Source organism: Gopherus evgoodei, chromosome 4 (genome assembly GCF_007399415.2).
Source record: "Gopherus evgoodei ecotype Sinaloan lineage chromosome 4, rGopEvg1_v1.p, whole genome shotgun sequence".
Classification (NCBI taxonomy): Eukaryota; Metazoa; Chordata; order Testudines; family Testudinidae; genus Gopherus; species Gopherus evgoodei.
In genome coordinates, this window is record NC_044325.1 from 131858237 (window position 1) to 131874188 (window position 15952).

General features: G+C 50.0%; 1 protein-coding gene across 1 annotated transcript; it reads right to left on the minus strand.

The window, feature by feature from the left end:
- Positions 1 to 5281: 5281 nt before the first annotated feature.
- On the minus strand, positions 5282 to 9933 carry LOC115651258 (olfactory receptor 1052-like). The gene is made up of 2 exons (XM_030562195.1): positions 9891 to 9933; positions 5282 to 5925 (listed from the first exon to the last, which is right to left on the minus strand). Exons 1-2 carry the CDS (start codon positions 9931 to 9933, stop codon positions 5282 to 5284), a joined length of 687 nt encoding a protein of 228 aa, XP_030418055.1.
- Positions 9934 to 15952: the final 6019 nt, after the last annotated feature.

Sequence of the window (15952 nt, forward strand, 5' to 3'; positions counted from 1 at the left end):
GCGGCTGGAGTGGCGACCCTGTTCTCCCCCGACCTACGGCCCGAGGTGCTGGGGGTTGCCGAGGCTGTGCCGGGTCTCCTGCTGCACCTCCAGGTCCGCATGGAGGGGCATGTGGTTAATCTCATCAATGTTTACGCCCCGACATCGGGCCCGGAGAGGCTGCATTTTTATCAGCAGGCGTCCACCTTCCTTGGCTCCCTGGATCCTTGTGAGTGCCTGGTCCTGCGAGGGGACTTTAACACCACCCTCGAGGAACGGGACCACTCAGGGACCGAGCAGTGCCCGGCCGCCGCGGACGTCATCCGGGAGATCATCGAACGCCACTCCCTGGTGGACGTCTGGCGCGACCACCACCCGGATGACGTCTCGACGTTCACCTTCGTCCAGGTGGAGACCCATCGGTCGCGCCACTCCCGGCTGGACCGTATTTACCTGTCATGTTTCCATCTTTCATGGGCCCACTCCTCCAGCGTTCGGCCGGCCCCCTTTTCGGATCACCACCTTGCCACCGTGACGGCCTCTCTCTGCGCGGAGAGGCCGGCGCTGGCCTATTGGCACTTTAATAATAGTTTGCTGGAGGATGTGGGCTTCGTGACATCCTTCCAGGAGTTCTGGCTGGCCTGGCAAGGGCAGAGGCGCGCCTTTCCCTTGGCGCGGCGGTGGTGGGATCTGGGGAAGGTGCGCGCCCGGCTCTTCTGCCTTGACTACACCCACGGCGCAAGCCGACGGAGGGATGCAGTGATAGGGCAGTTGGAGCGGGAGGTCTTGGAGCTGGAGAGGCGTCTGGCCACCAGCCCGAGGATCCATCCCTCTGCGGAGCGTGCTGGGAGAAGCGGGAGGAGCTCTGGGCCCTTGAAGACCATCAGGCCTGGGGTGCTTTTGTTCGATCCCGCATCCACTTCCTTTGGGAGATGGATCATGGCTCTCGCTTCTTCTACGCCCTGGAGAAAAGGAGGGGGGCCAAGAAGCACGTCACCTGCCTCCTGGTGGAGGACGGCACCCCCCTCACGGATCCGGTGGAGATGTGCGAGAAGGCCAGGGCCTTCTACGTAACTCTTTTCTCCCCGGATCTGACCGATCCTAACGCTTGCAGAGTGCTCTGGGACAGACTCCCGATGGTCAGCACGGGCGACCGGGACCGGCTAGAGCTGCGTCTCATTCTGGCCGAGTTCTCGGAATCCCTCTGTCGCATGCCCACTAATAAATCTCTGGGCATCGACGGGCTGACCGTGGAGTTCTACTGCGTGTTCTGGGATGTCCTCGGCCCAGACCTGGTCACCGTCTGGGCCGAGTCTTTGCAGAGCGGGGTCCTCCCTCTCTTGTGCAGGCGAGCTGTGCTCGCCTTATTGCCGAAAAGGGGGGACCTCCGCGACTTACGGGATTGGCGTCCCGTCTCGCTCCTCAGCACGGACTACAAAATCATTGCGAAGGCCATCTCAATGCAGCTAGGGTCTGTGCTGGCGGACATGGTCCATCCAGACCAGACCTACACTGTCCCGGGCTGCACCATCTTTGATAACTTGAATCTGGTCCGGGACCTTCTGGAATTAGGGTGTAGGGATGGTCGGTCGTTCGCCCTCTTGTCCCTGGATCAGGAGAAGGCGTTCGACAGGGTGGATCACGGGTATCTCCTGAGCACTCTGCAAGCGTTCGGCTTCGGACCCCTGTTTGTGGGTTTTCTCCGGTTGCTGTACGCTTCTGCAGAGTGTCTGGTAAGGCTCAACTGGACCCTGACCGAGCCGGTTAGCTTTGGGCAGGGAGTGTGGCAAGGATGCCCCCACTCGGGCCAGCTGTATGCTCTGGCGATCGAGCTCTTTCTCTGTCTCCTCCGCAAGAAGTTGACAGGGTTGGTGCTTCGGGAGCTGGAGCTGCAGCTGGTCCTGTCAGCGTTTGCTGACAATGTGGTCCAGGACCCGGGCGACTTAGCGCGGGTGGAGGCTTGCCAGGCTGTGTACTCGGCAGCCTCCTCTGCCCGGGTCAACTGGGTCAATAGCTCTGGCCTGGTGGTTGGGGATGGGTGGAAGGCGAGCTCCCTCCCACCCACGCTTCAGGCCATCCGGTGGAGCGCGGGTCCGCTGCTCTATCTTGTCGTTTACCTTTCTGCCACACATCTGTCGCTGCCGGAGAACTGGCACGGTTTGGAGGGCAGGATGACAGAGCGGCTCCAGAAATGGACAGGACTACTCCTGCGCCTCTCCCTTCGGGGGCAGGCACTCGTGCTTAATCAACTGGTCCTGTCCATGATCTGGTACCGGCTCAACACCCTGGTCCCTGCCCCGGATTTCGTGGCCAACCTCCGGACGGCGATTCTGGAGTTCTTTTGGCCAGGGACGCACTGGGTCTCTGCAGGGGTCCTCCACCTGTCCCTGGAGGAGGAGGGGCAGGGCCTGAAGTACCTACGCACTCAGGTCCGTGTCTTCTGCCTCCAGGCCCTGCAGAGGCTCCTGTATGGTGCAAGTAGTCCGGCATGGAGCGTACTGGCGTACGCCTTCCTCCGCCGCTTACGAGGGCTCTGATACGACCGGCAGCTCTTTTACGTCCATCCGAGAGGTCTTCCACGAGACATCTCCGGGCTGCCGGTCTTCTACCAAGACCTCCTCCAGACCTGGAAGCTCTTTTCAACGACCAGGTCCGTGGCGGCCACCGTAGGGGCCGACCTCCTTGCAGAGCCCCTGCTACACAATCCCCAGCTTCGTGTGCAGGTGGCGGAGTCCCCCACAGTGCGCCAGAGGCTGGTCTTGGCGGGAGTCACCAGGGTCGGAGACCTCCTGGACTATGACCGGGGAGACTGCCTGGATCCCCTGACGCTCGCTCAGCGCATGGGGCTCTCTATACCTCGTACTCCCCAGCACTTACTTCAGGAGGTGAAGGCCACTTTACTGCCTGCTGCTCGAGCTTACCTCGACCGGGTCCTGCGAGAGGGCACGCCCCGCCCACCCTCCACCCCAGGCCCCGTGAACATTTTTATCGGCCCCCTGCCTCATGGACCCAATCGGCCCCCTCACTCTTTCACTGCCAGCTGGCTGCACAATCTGCCGGTTATGTTCCAGGCCGTGCCATGGAAACATCTGTACACGCTTGTGCTCCACACCCTTCACTACCTCACCCTCGCGTCCCGCCCCGATACCAAATGGTGGGACCTCCTGCCATCTCTCAAGGGTGAGTAGCCCCGGTGTGCCAGCTTGTACTCTGCCCTGGTCCCGAGGCCCGCCGGGGATGTCAGTTGGTGGCTCCTTCACAGGGCCGTGAGCACGGGGGTGTACTTGGCGCGGTTCACCCATCCCTAACACCTGCCCCTTCTGTGGCGAGAAGGAGACCTTGATTCATATTTATTTGGAGTGTGCCAGGTTGCAGCCCCTGTTCCGGCTCCTCTTGAATATCTTATTGCGTTTTTGGTTACACTTTTCCCCTCACCTTTTTATCTATATGCTCGCCATCCGTGGCCCCACAAAGTCGTGGAATCTCCTTATCAACCTCCTCTTAGCCCTGGCCAAACTAGCCATCTACAACACCAGGGAGAGGAGGTTGGCCGATGGGATTTCCTGCGACTGTAGGGCCTATTTCCATTCCTCCGTCTGTTCACGCATCAGGGCAGAGTTCCTCTGGGTGGCGTCCACTGGCTCCCTTTATGCCTTCGAGGAGCAGTGGGCATTGTCCGGGGTTCTCTGCTCGGTGTCCCCATCAGGTTCCCTTAGTTTAGCCCTATGACCTCACTCCCAAGCCTGTTTTTTTCATTAGTTATCCCACGTAATTACTTGGTGTCCCAGACCTGTGGGTCCTCCCCTTAGGCTGGGGGGAGGTCCTTTAGAAGTGGGTGGGCTTTGCCCGCCCACCCCTGCTGGATACCAATAGGACCAGACTCCTGTAGCCCACTGGGTCTGTCACAAAGTTCATAATGAGATGGCAAGCCTGCTGTACAGGGAATAATGAAAGAGTCAAACAGTCCCTGGGCTGAGGATGTCGTTTCCCTGATGTTTACAGGGAGCTCCTCCCGAGTGTAGGGGGCAGAATGGGAGGAAGCACGAAGGGGCTTGTTTGAAGATTTAACAAGAGAGTGATGGTGGTTAGCATCATGGGCCATGTAACTGCCAACACTGTGTGCCCTTAGCCCAGGGGTGGGCAAACTGCCCTGTCTGCAGGCACCGCCCCTGGAGCTCCCATTGGCTGTGTTTTCCAGCCAATGGGAGTTGCAGGAGTGGTGCTTGGGGCACGGGCAGCGTGTGGAGCCTCCTGGATTTCCCTGTGCATAGAAGCCGGATTGGGGATGTGCTGCTGCTTCTGCGAGCCACATGGAGACATGGCACTCGCGTTTTTGTCGCTCTTATCTGGACTCTCTGCAATTGGGCCACATCTTTCCTGAAGAGTGGTGCCCAGAACTGGACACAAGACTCCAGTTGAGGCTTAATCAGCACAGAGTAGAGCAGAAGAATCACTTCTTGTGTCTTGCTTACAACACTCCTTCTCTTACCTCCATATTACAAGTGACGAACAGAAGCAAAGGAAGACTAAACCCAGATGTTTTGAAGGTATTTAGGCCACATAAATTCCATTGATTTCAATGGGAATTATGAACTGAAATCCATTAAAAAAATCGGGCTCAAAGTGATTTGCTCAAGATCACAAAGGAAGTCTGCAGGGGGGTTGGAATTTGAACTCAGACCCCTCAAGTCTTAGGTGAATGCAATAACCTCTGGCATCCTTCCTTTCTCCAGTGTGTGTCTAATAACGTGTTTCTGTCTGTCTAACCCCAGACATAACCATGTCTCTGTCTATCTATCCCCATAGAAAAACATCCGTCTGTCTAGTGTCTACCTGTCTGTCCCCGAACAGAACCATCTGTCTGACTATCTAGTTATAAAAACACCTCTCCATGTTCACCTCCCTTTATTTAATTGTACAGGGATTGGGGGGGGGCAGGGGGCTGTGGGAACTGAGATAATAGTAGTGACAAATAGAAATAATTAGAGTATGAGCATCTCCTCTTTATATCAGCTGCTAAGTTCACCAACGTAGTTCAAAAGGTAGTGGAACGAGCAGGGGCGAGATGTCTATATTGCAGAAATCACATATCAGTGCATAAAGGAGAAGCTGTAACACAGTTACTGGACGCTGTTTTTCAAGGGAAATGGCGCCTTCCTTCATTATCGGGCTCAAGTTCCATTTCCATATTGTTTTCTTCTGTAAGTCACGTGATGACAGAAATTTCTGCACAATGACTTAATGAGCGAGAACTAGATCATATCTGCACTCTAGTACTGATCAGAAAAACCAGTCCCTATGTTTACATAGAGCGAGGAATAATTTTCTGGTCTATTGTCCTTCTCAGGGTATCCTTCACCTCCTTGTTCCTCAAGCTGTAGATCAGGGGGTTCATCATGGGGATCACAAGGGTATCGGACACAGCCACCTTTTTCTCCCAGTCCATTGAGCTGCCAGATGAGGGTCGTAAAGATGTAAAGATCAGGGTCCCATATAAGAAGGAAATGACAGTGAGGTGGGAGGCCCAGGTGGAGAAGGCTTTGTGGCTTCCTGCCGTGGAGCGGATCCTCAGGATGGCAAAGATGATGTAAGTGTAGGAGATGAGGATGATGAAAACGGTGCCTATTGTTTCTATGGCTGAAAAGAGGAAATGCACTCGCTTCTTGATGAGAAAGTCAGAGCAGGAGATTTCTTGCAGTGGGTGAATATCGCAGAAGAAATGATTGAGGACAGTGAAGTGGCCGAAGGACAGACTGAATACAGTAAACGTATGCACAGTGACATTGACACAGGCGTATAGGGAAGATCCAGCCACCAGCTGGAAGCAGACTCTCTTGGACAGGATGACATAACAAAGCAATGGGTTGCAGATGGCCACAAAGCGATCATAGGTCGTCACACCCAGGAGGCAAAACTCATTGTTGGCACAGAAGGAGAAGAGGAAAACTGAACCACACACCCAGGGAAAGAAATGTCTTTACTTGTCACTAGGGAACTGAGCATCGCCTTCGGGGCAATCACAGAGGAGGAGACAACATCTAAGAGTGACAAGTTGCTGAGGAAAAAGTACATGGAGCGGTGGAGTTGGGAATCAATGCTAATCAGCACAATCACCCAGACATTCCCCACAAGGGTGCAGAAATAAATGGCAAAGAAGAACACAAAGAGGATTTGCAGCTTTAGACTCTCAGTTATTCCCTGGAAAATGAAGCCAGTCACTCTGGTGCAGTTTCCGGAAGCCATTTCTCTGTCACTGTGCTGTGTGTCAAAGAAGAGGCAGAGGAGGGGATAGAAACAATGGGTACCTGTAGGGAGGCGCCCTAGCTCCCCGCCGCGCCTGAGAGGGATGAGCCAGAACAGGTGCCTCTGTGGGCGGAGTCATCGCCACCTGTCCCCGCCCCTCAGAAGTCAAGAGGCGGGACAGGAAGTATAAAAGCCCGGTCTCAGCGCTCAGTTGGCAGCAGACTGCTGGAGAGGACAGACGCTGGTGCCTGAGCTCCCGCTGGGCCCAGCCTGCCCCATGCTCACTACCCGGAGGAGTGCTGGCCTGAACTTCCCCGTGCCCGGTACCCGGAGGAACACTGGCCTGAGCTTCCCCGTGCCCGGTATCCCGAGGAGCTGCCTGAGCTTCCCCGTGCCTGGTATCCTGAGCAGCTGCCTGAGCTTCCCTATGCCCGGTATCCTGAGGAACCCATGTTCTGGGACCCGCCGGACGACGCCGGCGAAGGACAGGTACCTAGAGAGGGGGAGATTGGAAGTGGCCCGGGGGAAGCTGACCCCAATCTGGCTCCAGGGGACCCTGAACCAATGTCAGTGTGTTGCGGCCAGGATCCCACTGACTGCAGCGAATCCTTGCCGCTGCTAGGGCCCCGGGCTGGGACACAGTGGAGTGGGAGGGCCTGCGTCCCCCTGCCACCCTTCCAAGAGTGGCAGACTCCCCCTCCCCCTGGCCTGAGGAGGCCTCTTGTGCTGTTTAACTCGCTGTTCAGCCCCTGCTTGAGGGTCTGACCCTTACCTGGGTTTGTTGCCCCACCCTGAGCCAGGGCTTGGGCTTTACAAACTGCTACTGTTCACTTGTTGCTCAGCGCCCTGCTGAAAGGCCTGAGCTTGAACTGTGTGCTGCCCCGCCCTGCCCAAGGGCCTGGGCTTATATACTGTTAACTTGTTGCTCAGCCCCTGCTGAAAGGCCTGAGTTGGCACTGTGTGCTGCCCCGCCCTGCCCAAGGGCCTGGGCTTATATACTGTTAACTTGTTGCTCAGCCCCTGCTGAAAGGCCTGAGCCTAACTGCTTGTTGCCCCGCCCTACCTAAGGGCCTGGGCTATAGACTTTGTATTCACTCAGCCCTGCTGGAAAGCCTGAGCTGTGAGCTGCTTACTGCCCCACCCCACCCAAGGGCCGGGCTTATGTGCTGTGTTGCTCAGCCCTGCTGAAAGGTCTGAGCCCGAACTGCTTATAGACTCTGTACTTGCTCAGCCCTTGCTGAAGGGCCCTGAGCCTGAACTGTTGTTGCCCCGCCCCTGCTCCAGGGCCGGGCTTATAGACCCTGTGTCAGCTTAGCCCCTGCTGAAGGGCTAGGACTCTGAATTGCTTAGTGACTATTTGTTTGCTCAGCCCCTGCTGACGGGTCTGGGCCCTGCACGGACTGCTGCCTGTAGGGAGGCGCCCTGGCTCCCCGCCGTGCCTGAGAGGGACGAGCCCCAGCACCGGACCCTTACAGTACCACAACAATAAATCTGATGTACAGTGGAGACTCGTGTTATCTCTTAAGAGATGCCGAAACAACGGAAATTCAATTTAGTCATAAATTCCAAAGCCCAAAGGAACCATTTTGATTATCTAGACCAGTGGAATTTTTTCTCATTTGTGGATGAATCCAAAATTTTGAATGGAGGTGGAAATTGTAGACTTAATCTGTGGACCCCTAGGAATCCACGGACCACAGGTTGAAAAGCAGTGTTCTGTGATAACAACAACCTTCGGAGGACCCCTTAGATATAGTCTGTGGATCCCAAGGTGTTTGCAGATGATAAATTCAACACCCCCAATCTAGTCTAATTGCTTGTATAACACAGGTCATAATTTTTTTCCACACTTTTTCATTGTAAATTAGAGCATATCTTTTAAAAAATCATCCAATCTTGAATTAAAAATTGTCCGTAAACTGAGTATCCACCATGACCCTTGGTAAATCATCACCCCCTGTTAATAGAGGCTTTTTATGTCGAGCTGGTCAAAATTCCCACCTATCCCCTTGGAAATTTTTGAGCTTTTATGAATAAAACCCCAAATCCAAACTATTTTGGCGCTGGTCTCTTTTGGCTGAAATCCAAAGTATTTTTGTTTTGAAATGGAGCAACTGGGAGATGCAGTCGAACCAACAAGACTGGCCTATAAAGGAGAATGGAAGCCTGAGGAATTTCAGCTAGACAGATCAACATGTGGACTGCTCAGTGTTGAAGGTGTTTGAGAACAGGTCAGAGAAACATCCATCGGGATGTTTACTTGGTGTTACTTGGTCTTGCCCCAGCACAGAGAGCCTGACTTGACTCCATGAGGTTCCTTCCACCCTACATTGCTAGGACTCCCTAATAACAATATTTGTATTGATTATTATTTTATTTTATTTGTTGTAAAAATGCTGACATATCCATGGAAAAGTTCAATGCAAAAGAGATTTGTTTTTGTGGAGAGGAGGGCAATTTTCATCTATTTCCTAGGAATGTAGTGTTCCCACTCTCTGTAAGGGGTCTGATCCAAAACAGATTGACGCCAAGTGGAGTTTTTCCATTGATTTCAGTGCACTTTGGGTCAGGCTATTTGTTAATATCAGATTTAATCATCTTTCCAGCTAGCAGAGCGAGAAGCAAGGCAAGGTAACATTCAGTGTATTTGAACCTTCTGCACTCCCTAAAGGAGGAGATCTTCAAGGCAAAGAGATTTATAAAGTTCACACCAAATTATAAAAGTACATGAACTCAAAAAAGAAAAAACATGTCCTCTTTTACTGAACTATTCAGTATAGATTTTGAATGCACTGAAATCGGGAAATTGAAAGCAGGGTCTAAAATCCCAAGACGTTTGTGACAGCTTAACCTGCCTTTAACTGATGAGTAGAAACAACATCTCTAGCAAAATGGCATGACCAGTCCACTGGCCAGCTCAGTCAATGCAAAATACAGCCAGATCCACCCAACCATCTCTCTACGTGGGCTCCTACCTGAAATCTCTTTAAAGGTAAAGTTATGGAGCCAGATCCTCAGCTAGTATAAACTAGAATAGCTGGTGGACTTTTCATTCGAGCACTTTAATCCTTTGAGATCTTTTTGGGTTAAAGTCTTGCAACTAAAAACTAAAAACACAGTAAACAATATATTTACATGACTATTCAGTCATTTCCCTGAGATATGCATCTTCTGCACAAACTGGTCTTCTTTGGCTGCTTTTTATTACAGTTCCTAGGTTTTTTTAGATTTGCCCATCTATGGTTATGAACAAGGTCACCAGTAACAAAGTTCTTGCATTTCTCCGTGAGACTAAGAAACACCAAAGATAGGAATCAAAATTTCCATATGGAAATGGAAGCATAAAGTCACACTCATCTGGAAGCCCCATTTCCTAGTAATGTGGCTATTTTGGTACTAGATTTCTACAATTCTTTACCTTATCAATGTGAAAGATTAAGACGCATGTGCACGCGCGCACACACACACACGTTTCAATTGTCCTGTTTGGACTAATCAAGTTTCACCATAATAGGAAGCCACCAGAAAACATCAAGGAGAAAAAAAAGTTATATTAAACAGACAATTGAAAAATAAAGGATTTTTTCCACAAAAGGGAATATTAATATATTATATCCGCTATCATTTACAAGTTTCAGAACTGATCCTAAAACATCATCAACTCTTACCTTGTTGTAACAACGCAATATCCAGAACACTTTCAAATGCCATGTTCCCTTCTAACTGTGATGTAATGTGGGATAGAAAATAAATTAATTCAAGAATCATTTTCAGGTAGAAAGAGCCAAAATTTCTAGTAAAGTGAAAACATCTTATCTCTAAGTGAATCCCACTAATACTGTAGCTATTTTGAGAAAGTGAACTGAATGACAATGGCAGAGAAAAAGAATTACTTTAAAAAGGAGGTGAGCATTTTGGAATTTCCAAAGGCTGCTTGCTTCAAAGAAATGGACAATTGCAAATGTTTTTTTTTCCCAAATCAGCATTTTAGAAATGCCAACCACAAACAGTGCAAAGTTGGCAATTGCAAATATAACTTTCTTCTTATGAAACTAAAAGGCCAGGTGTCACCACAGCCACCTGATCTATGGCAGAGGGGTGCTTGGAGTGGTAGATTTAAGTCTCATATTAGCACTTTAGCACCTTTCCATAACTAAACCAGGAGCTATGATATTTATAATAAGTCAATTAAAACCACAAACTAGGAATAAACTCTGATTACGTTCAATAACCAGCATTCTTGTTGAAATCGGAAAGATTATGTTAACAATGTTTCACTTTATATTAACTGAGGAGATATGAATGAAGAGCAATGTTAAGCAGCGAGAGCTGAATTAAAACGATGGGTGAGACCCTCATGTCTGCTCTGGCTTCTTGCACAGACGAAAACTGGAGTTCTGCAGTGGGGAAGCAGAGGCAGCAAGTGTTTGGAAAAGCTTCCACTTCCAAAGGAAAGGACCCTAATGAATACTAAGTAAAACATCTCTCTCTCTCCCATGTTCACATGCAGTATCTTATCATCCTGTACAACCTATGGCTACAAATCTCCATAATTTACCATGAGTGAGTGGAGACAGTGGGAGGACCAGCCTGTCCTTCTCAGAAGATAGTTCTTTAGCAGAGTCATAAAGCAGCTTCCTAGAGAATACCCACTGATCTCCACCTCAAGGGCCACAATGAATTACAGGTCAAACAGCATCAAGAAAGATGGTTCCCTTGGAAGCTAGGTGAGTCCAGATGTTCCTGTTCCTTCTCGTGCTTCAAACTAAGAAGAAAACTCAACTATGCAAGAGAGATTTCATTCCATTATCGGTGTATATCCATCTCAAACCCATGAGACCATCCATGGGAGCAGAGAATGGTGCACTGGGGGAAGCCAGTGTTGCCCATTCCATACTGTATTGTCTTTTTTCACAATCTTCGTTCTCCAGGGCTGTCGACTGGGAATATTTCACCAGCACAAAACCCACTCTGGGAAATTTTAAATGGAAATGTTTGCTATGCAAATAAATGAAGCACATTTTTAGGAAAAAAAAGAAAGAAAAAGCCCTCCATTAAACAAGATTCTTTGAAACCAAGAGGTCTTGCCCCAGCATGGGGAGCCTGAGTACATGAGGTCCCTTCCACCCTACATTTTCATCTTCATGTGCACAGTGTATGACATCTTTTAACTCAGTACAGCACAATGGACCAGACATTCAGTTGGTATCAATCACCGTAGCTCTGCTGATGCTGATGGATCTGTGACAACTGATGCCAGGTGATGCACTATCCTGATAATCTCAAACGCTGACATGCAGCTTTCAGGATAGTTTAGGATAGTTTAGGCAGTTGGTCCTATTTCACTGCAAGTTATTTTGTGAGAGAAAATGAAGACAACATTTTGGGATCAAAAGCATCAGCACTTTGAGAACAGAAAAACAATCTTTTCTCTTGGTTGACAGAATGGATTTTGGAGCTTTCCTCAGATATTAGAACTGAAAGAAAAATAGATCACTCACCTTAGTCTTTGCCCCGTAATGTTAAAACTTGTTGCAAGATAGAGATCTCTCTTTCTTGAACTCAAATGGATTGTGTAAGGGGTAACTGGAGGTGGGGTTTATTTGTTCTGCCAACACGAGAGGACAGAATTCATAGAATAGCAGGGTTGGAAGGGACCTCAGGAGGTATCTAGGCCAACCCCCTGCTCAAAGTAGGACCCATCCCCAGACAGAATTTTACCTCCATTCTCTAGATGGCCTCCTCAAGGACTGAACTCACAAAACTAAGTTAATCAGGCTAATGCTTAAACCACTAAGCTATCCCTCCTGAATCTCACGTCAGGCACAAGCGGGATGAGTGTGTCGTTAAAACACCAGTTGCCTCTCCCGGCAGCAGGATGTAGTTAGACACCAATATATGGTCTTCAAATATTGTTCAAGTTCTTAGACATGTTGATGCTTCTCTTTGTCTTTCCCTCTGTTTCATGCAGTTCATGTGTCTGAAAATCCCCACTAGCAAGAAGCACGTCCAATCACAAATACACTTAGAGGAGCATGGCAAGATTTTAATCAATATCTGCCAGGATTAGAGCTGTGAAGATGGTTTCTTTCAGAGCAGCAGGACTAGACGTCTGTGTGTCGCACAGCCAAAGGGCAAGGAGCTTTCTGCTGCTCAGCGCTGAGCGAGAAGGAACGTTTGCAGCAGCAGCATGAGAGGATACAGGAATCCAGTAAAAGTCAGGAAATGCACTTGCACATGCCCGTCCGATTCAGATCTCGATTGGGCACTGTCACGGGCCCTCATCAAAGAGCCTGTTATGCCACATGCCATTTAGCTCAGCCCTGGCAGGATCCTTATCAGGCGGGATAATAAGGATGATGCTGCAGCTGGGAACAGGGAAGATCCTGCCAATGTCCCTAAAGGCCAGGATGTGACCTCACATTAGATCAGGAGGACCAGTTTGGAGACGACAGCAGTGAAAACTCTGGAGAGGGGGATGTGCCTGGCCAGAGACTGGAAGTCGAGGTGGTTACTGCAACTCTCTAACCCCTCCCTCCCATTGTTTTCTAGAGAAATTGGACTTTCAATGCTGAGGATTTGGTAGGTTATGGCCAAATAATACACTGTTCTGGATATTATGCCCTGCATTGCTGTGTGTGTGTCTGTGGGGTAGTGCAGACGCCACAACATTTGCATGGCCTACACTCCCTTCCCCTCCCCTCCACCAGCCTCTGCTGGGCACAATCCCAAGTGGATGTAGAGCACTAGGGGGAAAGGTTTCAGAAAAGCCAGCTTTGCTGTTTATCCAAGAGTTCAGAATATGGGCTGTACGGCTTGTGCTGAAGCCCATGGTCTGTAGCAAGTTCACAACTAGAAATCAGTGCCCCTCTGCCTGTTTTCACCGCAGGCAGGCAGGTGGGGGTGGAGCGGTTCAAACATGGCTTGGATCAATGCTCTCCATCCTAGCTCAGGCTTTGGTTGGTTTCCTTCATTTCCCCCCAGTCCTGGTAGCTTATTCTGGGAAGCTTCTCAGGCAGCAGGAATTCTCCACGGCCTTTCAGGAGAACGGGGAGTGCTCGGGCCTCCATAATAGCCAGGTCCCTACCACATTCAGGGCTCACTTTGACTAGCTTACAAACCCTCTGGCCTTGAAATTGACCAACGTCACCATTTCAATGTTTCCATCTGACATTTCCTAGTATTGTAACCATGGGGGTCCCGACCAAACTGGGAGAATGGGGGAGTTCAGAGGTTATTGTGGGGGGGGGTCATAGCATTGTCACCCTCACTTGTGTGCTGCCTTCAGACCTGGGCTCCAAGGGCAGCAGCCAGCAACCTTTCTGAAGCTAGAGGAGGTTCCCAGATGTGCAGGTGGGTCCCTGCTGTTGGGAGCACCTCAGCTCCTACCTACTACTTGGGAGCACCTCGGCTCCTACCATTTTCGGGGCATCCAGAGAAATGGACCCCTGAGCCCCAGAAGGAACTGCAAGGGAAGCCCCGAGCCCCCGCTGCAGAGGCTGGGCATAAGCCCTGAGCCCAGGCACCCAGAGCACCAGCAGGAGTGGGGAAGGGCATGAAAGTCCTGAGCCCAGTGCCCCAGCACTGGCTGACCCCATGGAGGGCCAGAAGCTCTGAGTCCGGGCACTCAGAGACGTGACTAGAGCAGAAGCTGCCAAGACCAAAGCCCTGAGCCCAACGCTGGGCCGATGCAGCACACTCACTTCTGCATTGCCTCTGCAGGTGCATCTGATATCCCCACAGAGAGGAAGTCCTGTCTCCAGCCGGGCAGAGAAACAGCTAAGAGGCCCCTACTGGGTTCTCCTGGCTTGGGGGTCCCAGCAGGACGGGGAGAGGTGGAGTCTCTATTTCCTGGTGTCTTCATGTCACAACTGCCTGTCATTCTGGAAGGTGCCTTTTAGTGACTTACAAATAATTGGGCTTCATATGGTGCAAAGTGGTGTGAAATTTCATAGCCTGCGAAATAGAGGCCAGATTAGGAGATCGAATTGTTTCATAACCTCTATGAAAAGCTCAGTGTGGGGTGAGGAACAGACTCTGCTGTTTTACTGGGTATCCTGCTTGCTCCCCAGAATCAATAATGAGCAAGTGGGGTGATCCAGGGTGCAGCTCAAACATCCAGCTGGGCTGGCCAGGGACAGACATCAGGCCTGCAAGGGAAAGGTGGGTGCGGCAGTGACTTCACAAAGGCCTTTGGCAGGAACTCAGCCTATTGGGCAAAGATGATGAGGCGTCTGTGACCTCACAGAGCTCCCTTGACAACAGCCAGGCAGGACAGGGATGCGGGGCAAGGGGAACCTCGGAGAGCCCTGTAGCCTTGCTGCAGCAAGCCTCCATCTTGCGGTCTCTCGCTGAGGACCAAGAGACGTTGGAGTGCAGGAGATTCAGTGTGTGTGTTTGTCATTCCTGTGTGGATTTTTTTCAAAGACATTGTCATCTGTGTAGAAGGTAAGAAAATATATAGGCTCTAGCTATAGATACAAGATAGGGGACTCTATCCTAGCAGATTCAAAGGCATCACCACCCTCCTAGTGAAAAAGATTTTCCTAGCATCCAAGCCTACCACACTGCAACTTGAGAGCATTGCTCTTTGTTCTGTCTTCTGCCAGCTCTAAGATTTCATGAGAATCAATCTTTCATTAAGAAAATAATTCAAAAACACAAATACAAAAATCTTTGAGTGAAATCAACCCATCCTGATCTTTAGTGTCTGGGAGTGTGGGCCTTGGGGGCCAGACTGAGACCCTCATGGGCTAGTAACACCCAGGAAGCCAGTAAAATAATTCCAGTTCTCTTAGCTTCCAAGCCTCTCTAATCCAAGGAACACCTGAGGGCTGCGGGAGACAGAGGGGTGCTGAGAATGTCTAACTCATGACTGAAAATACAGAGATGTGTTATTGGCTTTGGTTGGGGGACAAGTAACAAATCCATTGGGATTCTTGCCCCAAACAACAATAACCCATTGTCCTTTAGAGCACGAAGGCCTTAACATACCTGACTTGCTCAAATCTCTCTCCTGCTAGGACTGAAAGAATTTTCTCCATCCCCCATGATACTGAGGGAAAGAGAAAAGAAGTGACCTCTCTTTGGTCATATAGCAAGGTCATGACAGAGCTAGAAAGAGAAGCATAAAAAAGAAGTTGTATCAAAATGTTTTGCATTTCAAACTAACTGATTTCTTAAACAAAGGCAATTTGATGTGTGGTTAGTGAACTGAAATGATACATTCTTGTCTCCATGTGTTTCTAGATTGATGAACCAGTAGATCTAGCCCCTAGTTTTTATCCATAGATTGGGGGAGGAAAACAAGTTGGCCTGTTTTGTGAATTCCCAATGGCTTTCTTGAATTTCAACAAACTAGTCGATTGAACTGAACTATTTGAATAAACTGAAAGGAAGACAATATTTTCTGCAACTTTCAAGGAAGCTACTGCTGCCCAAAGCTGGGTTAGCATTTCAGCTAATTTTGCTTCCAAGGTCTTAGCTATCACATCATTGGTGCAAATGTCTGGCAAACTTGGCAGTGAACATGTTCTACTTAATGTTATTTTTTCTCTTTTATTTAAATTATTTTAAAGATGGTCTTAAATTTGGCCCTTATCAGAGGCTGTCAATTTCAAATGTAATTATGACAATGAGGGAGACTAGCTACTAGAACAAATTACCCAGGGGAGAGGTGGAGTCTCTGTTTCCTGGTGTCCTACCATCATAACTGGTTGGGAAGGTGCCT

Bases quoted from the DNA above. Each gene is read 5' to 3' on its own strand.
- LOC115651258 (XM_030562195.1), bottom strand. From the start codon at position 9,933: ATGGCATTTGAAAGTGTTCTGGATATTGCGTTGTTACAACAAG. The intron at 5,926-9,890 runs GTAAGAGTTGAT...TGTGTGGTTCAG, and splicing joins TATTGCGTTGTTACAACAAG to TTTTCCTCTTCTCCTTCTGT.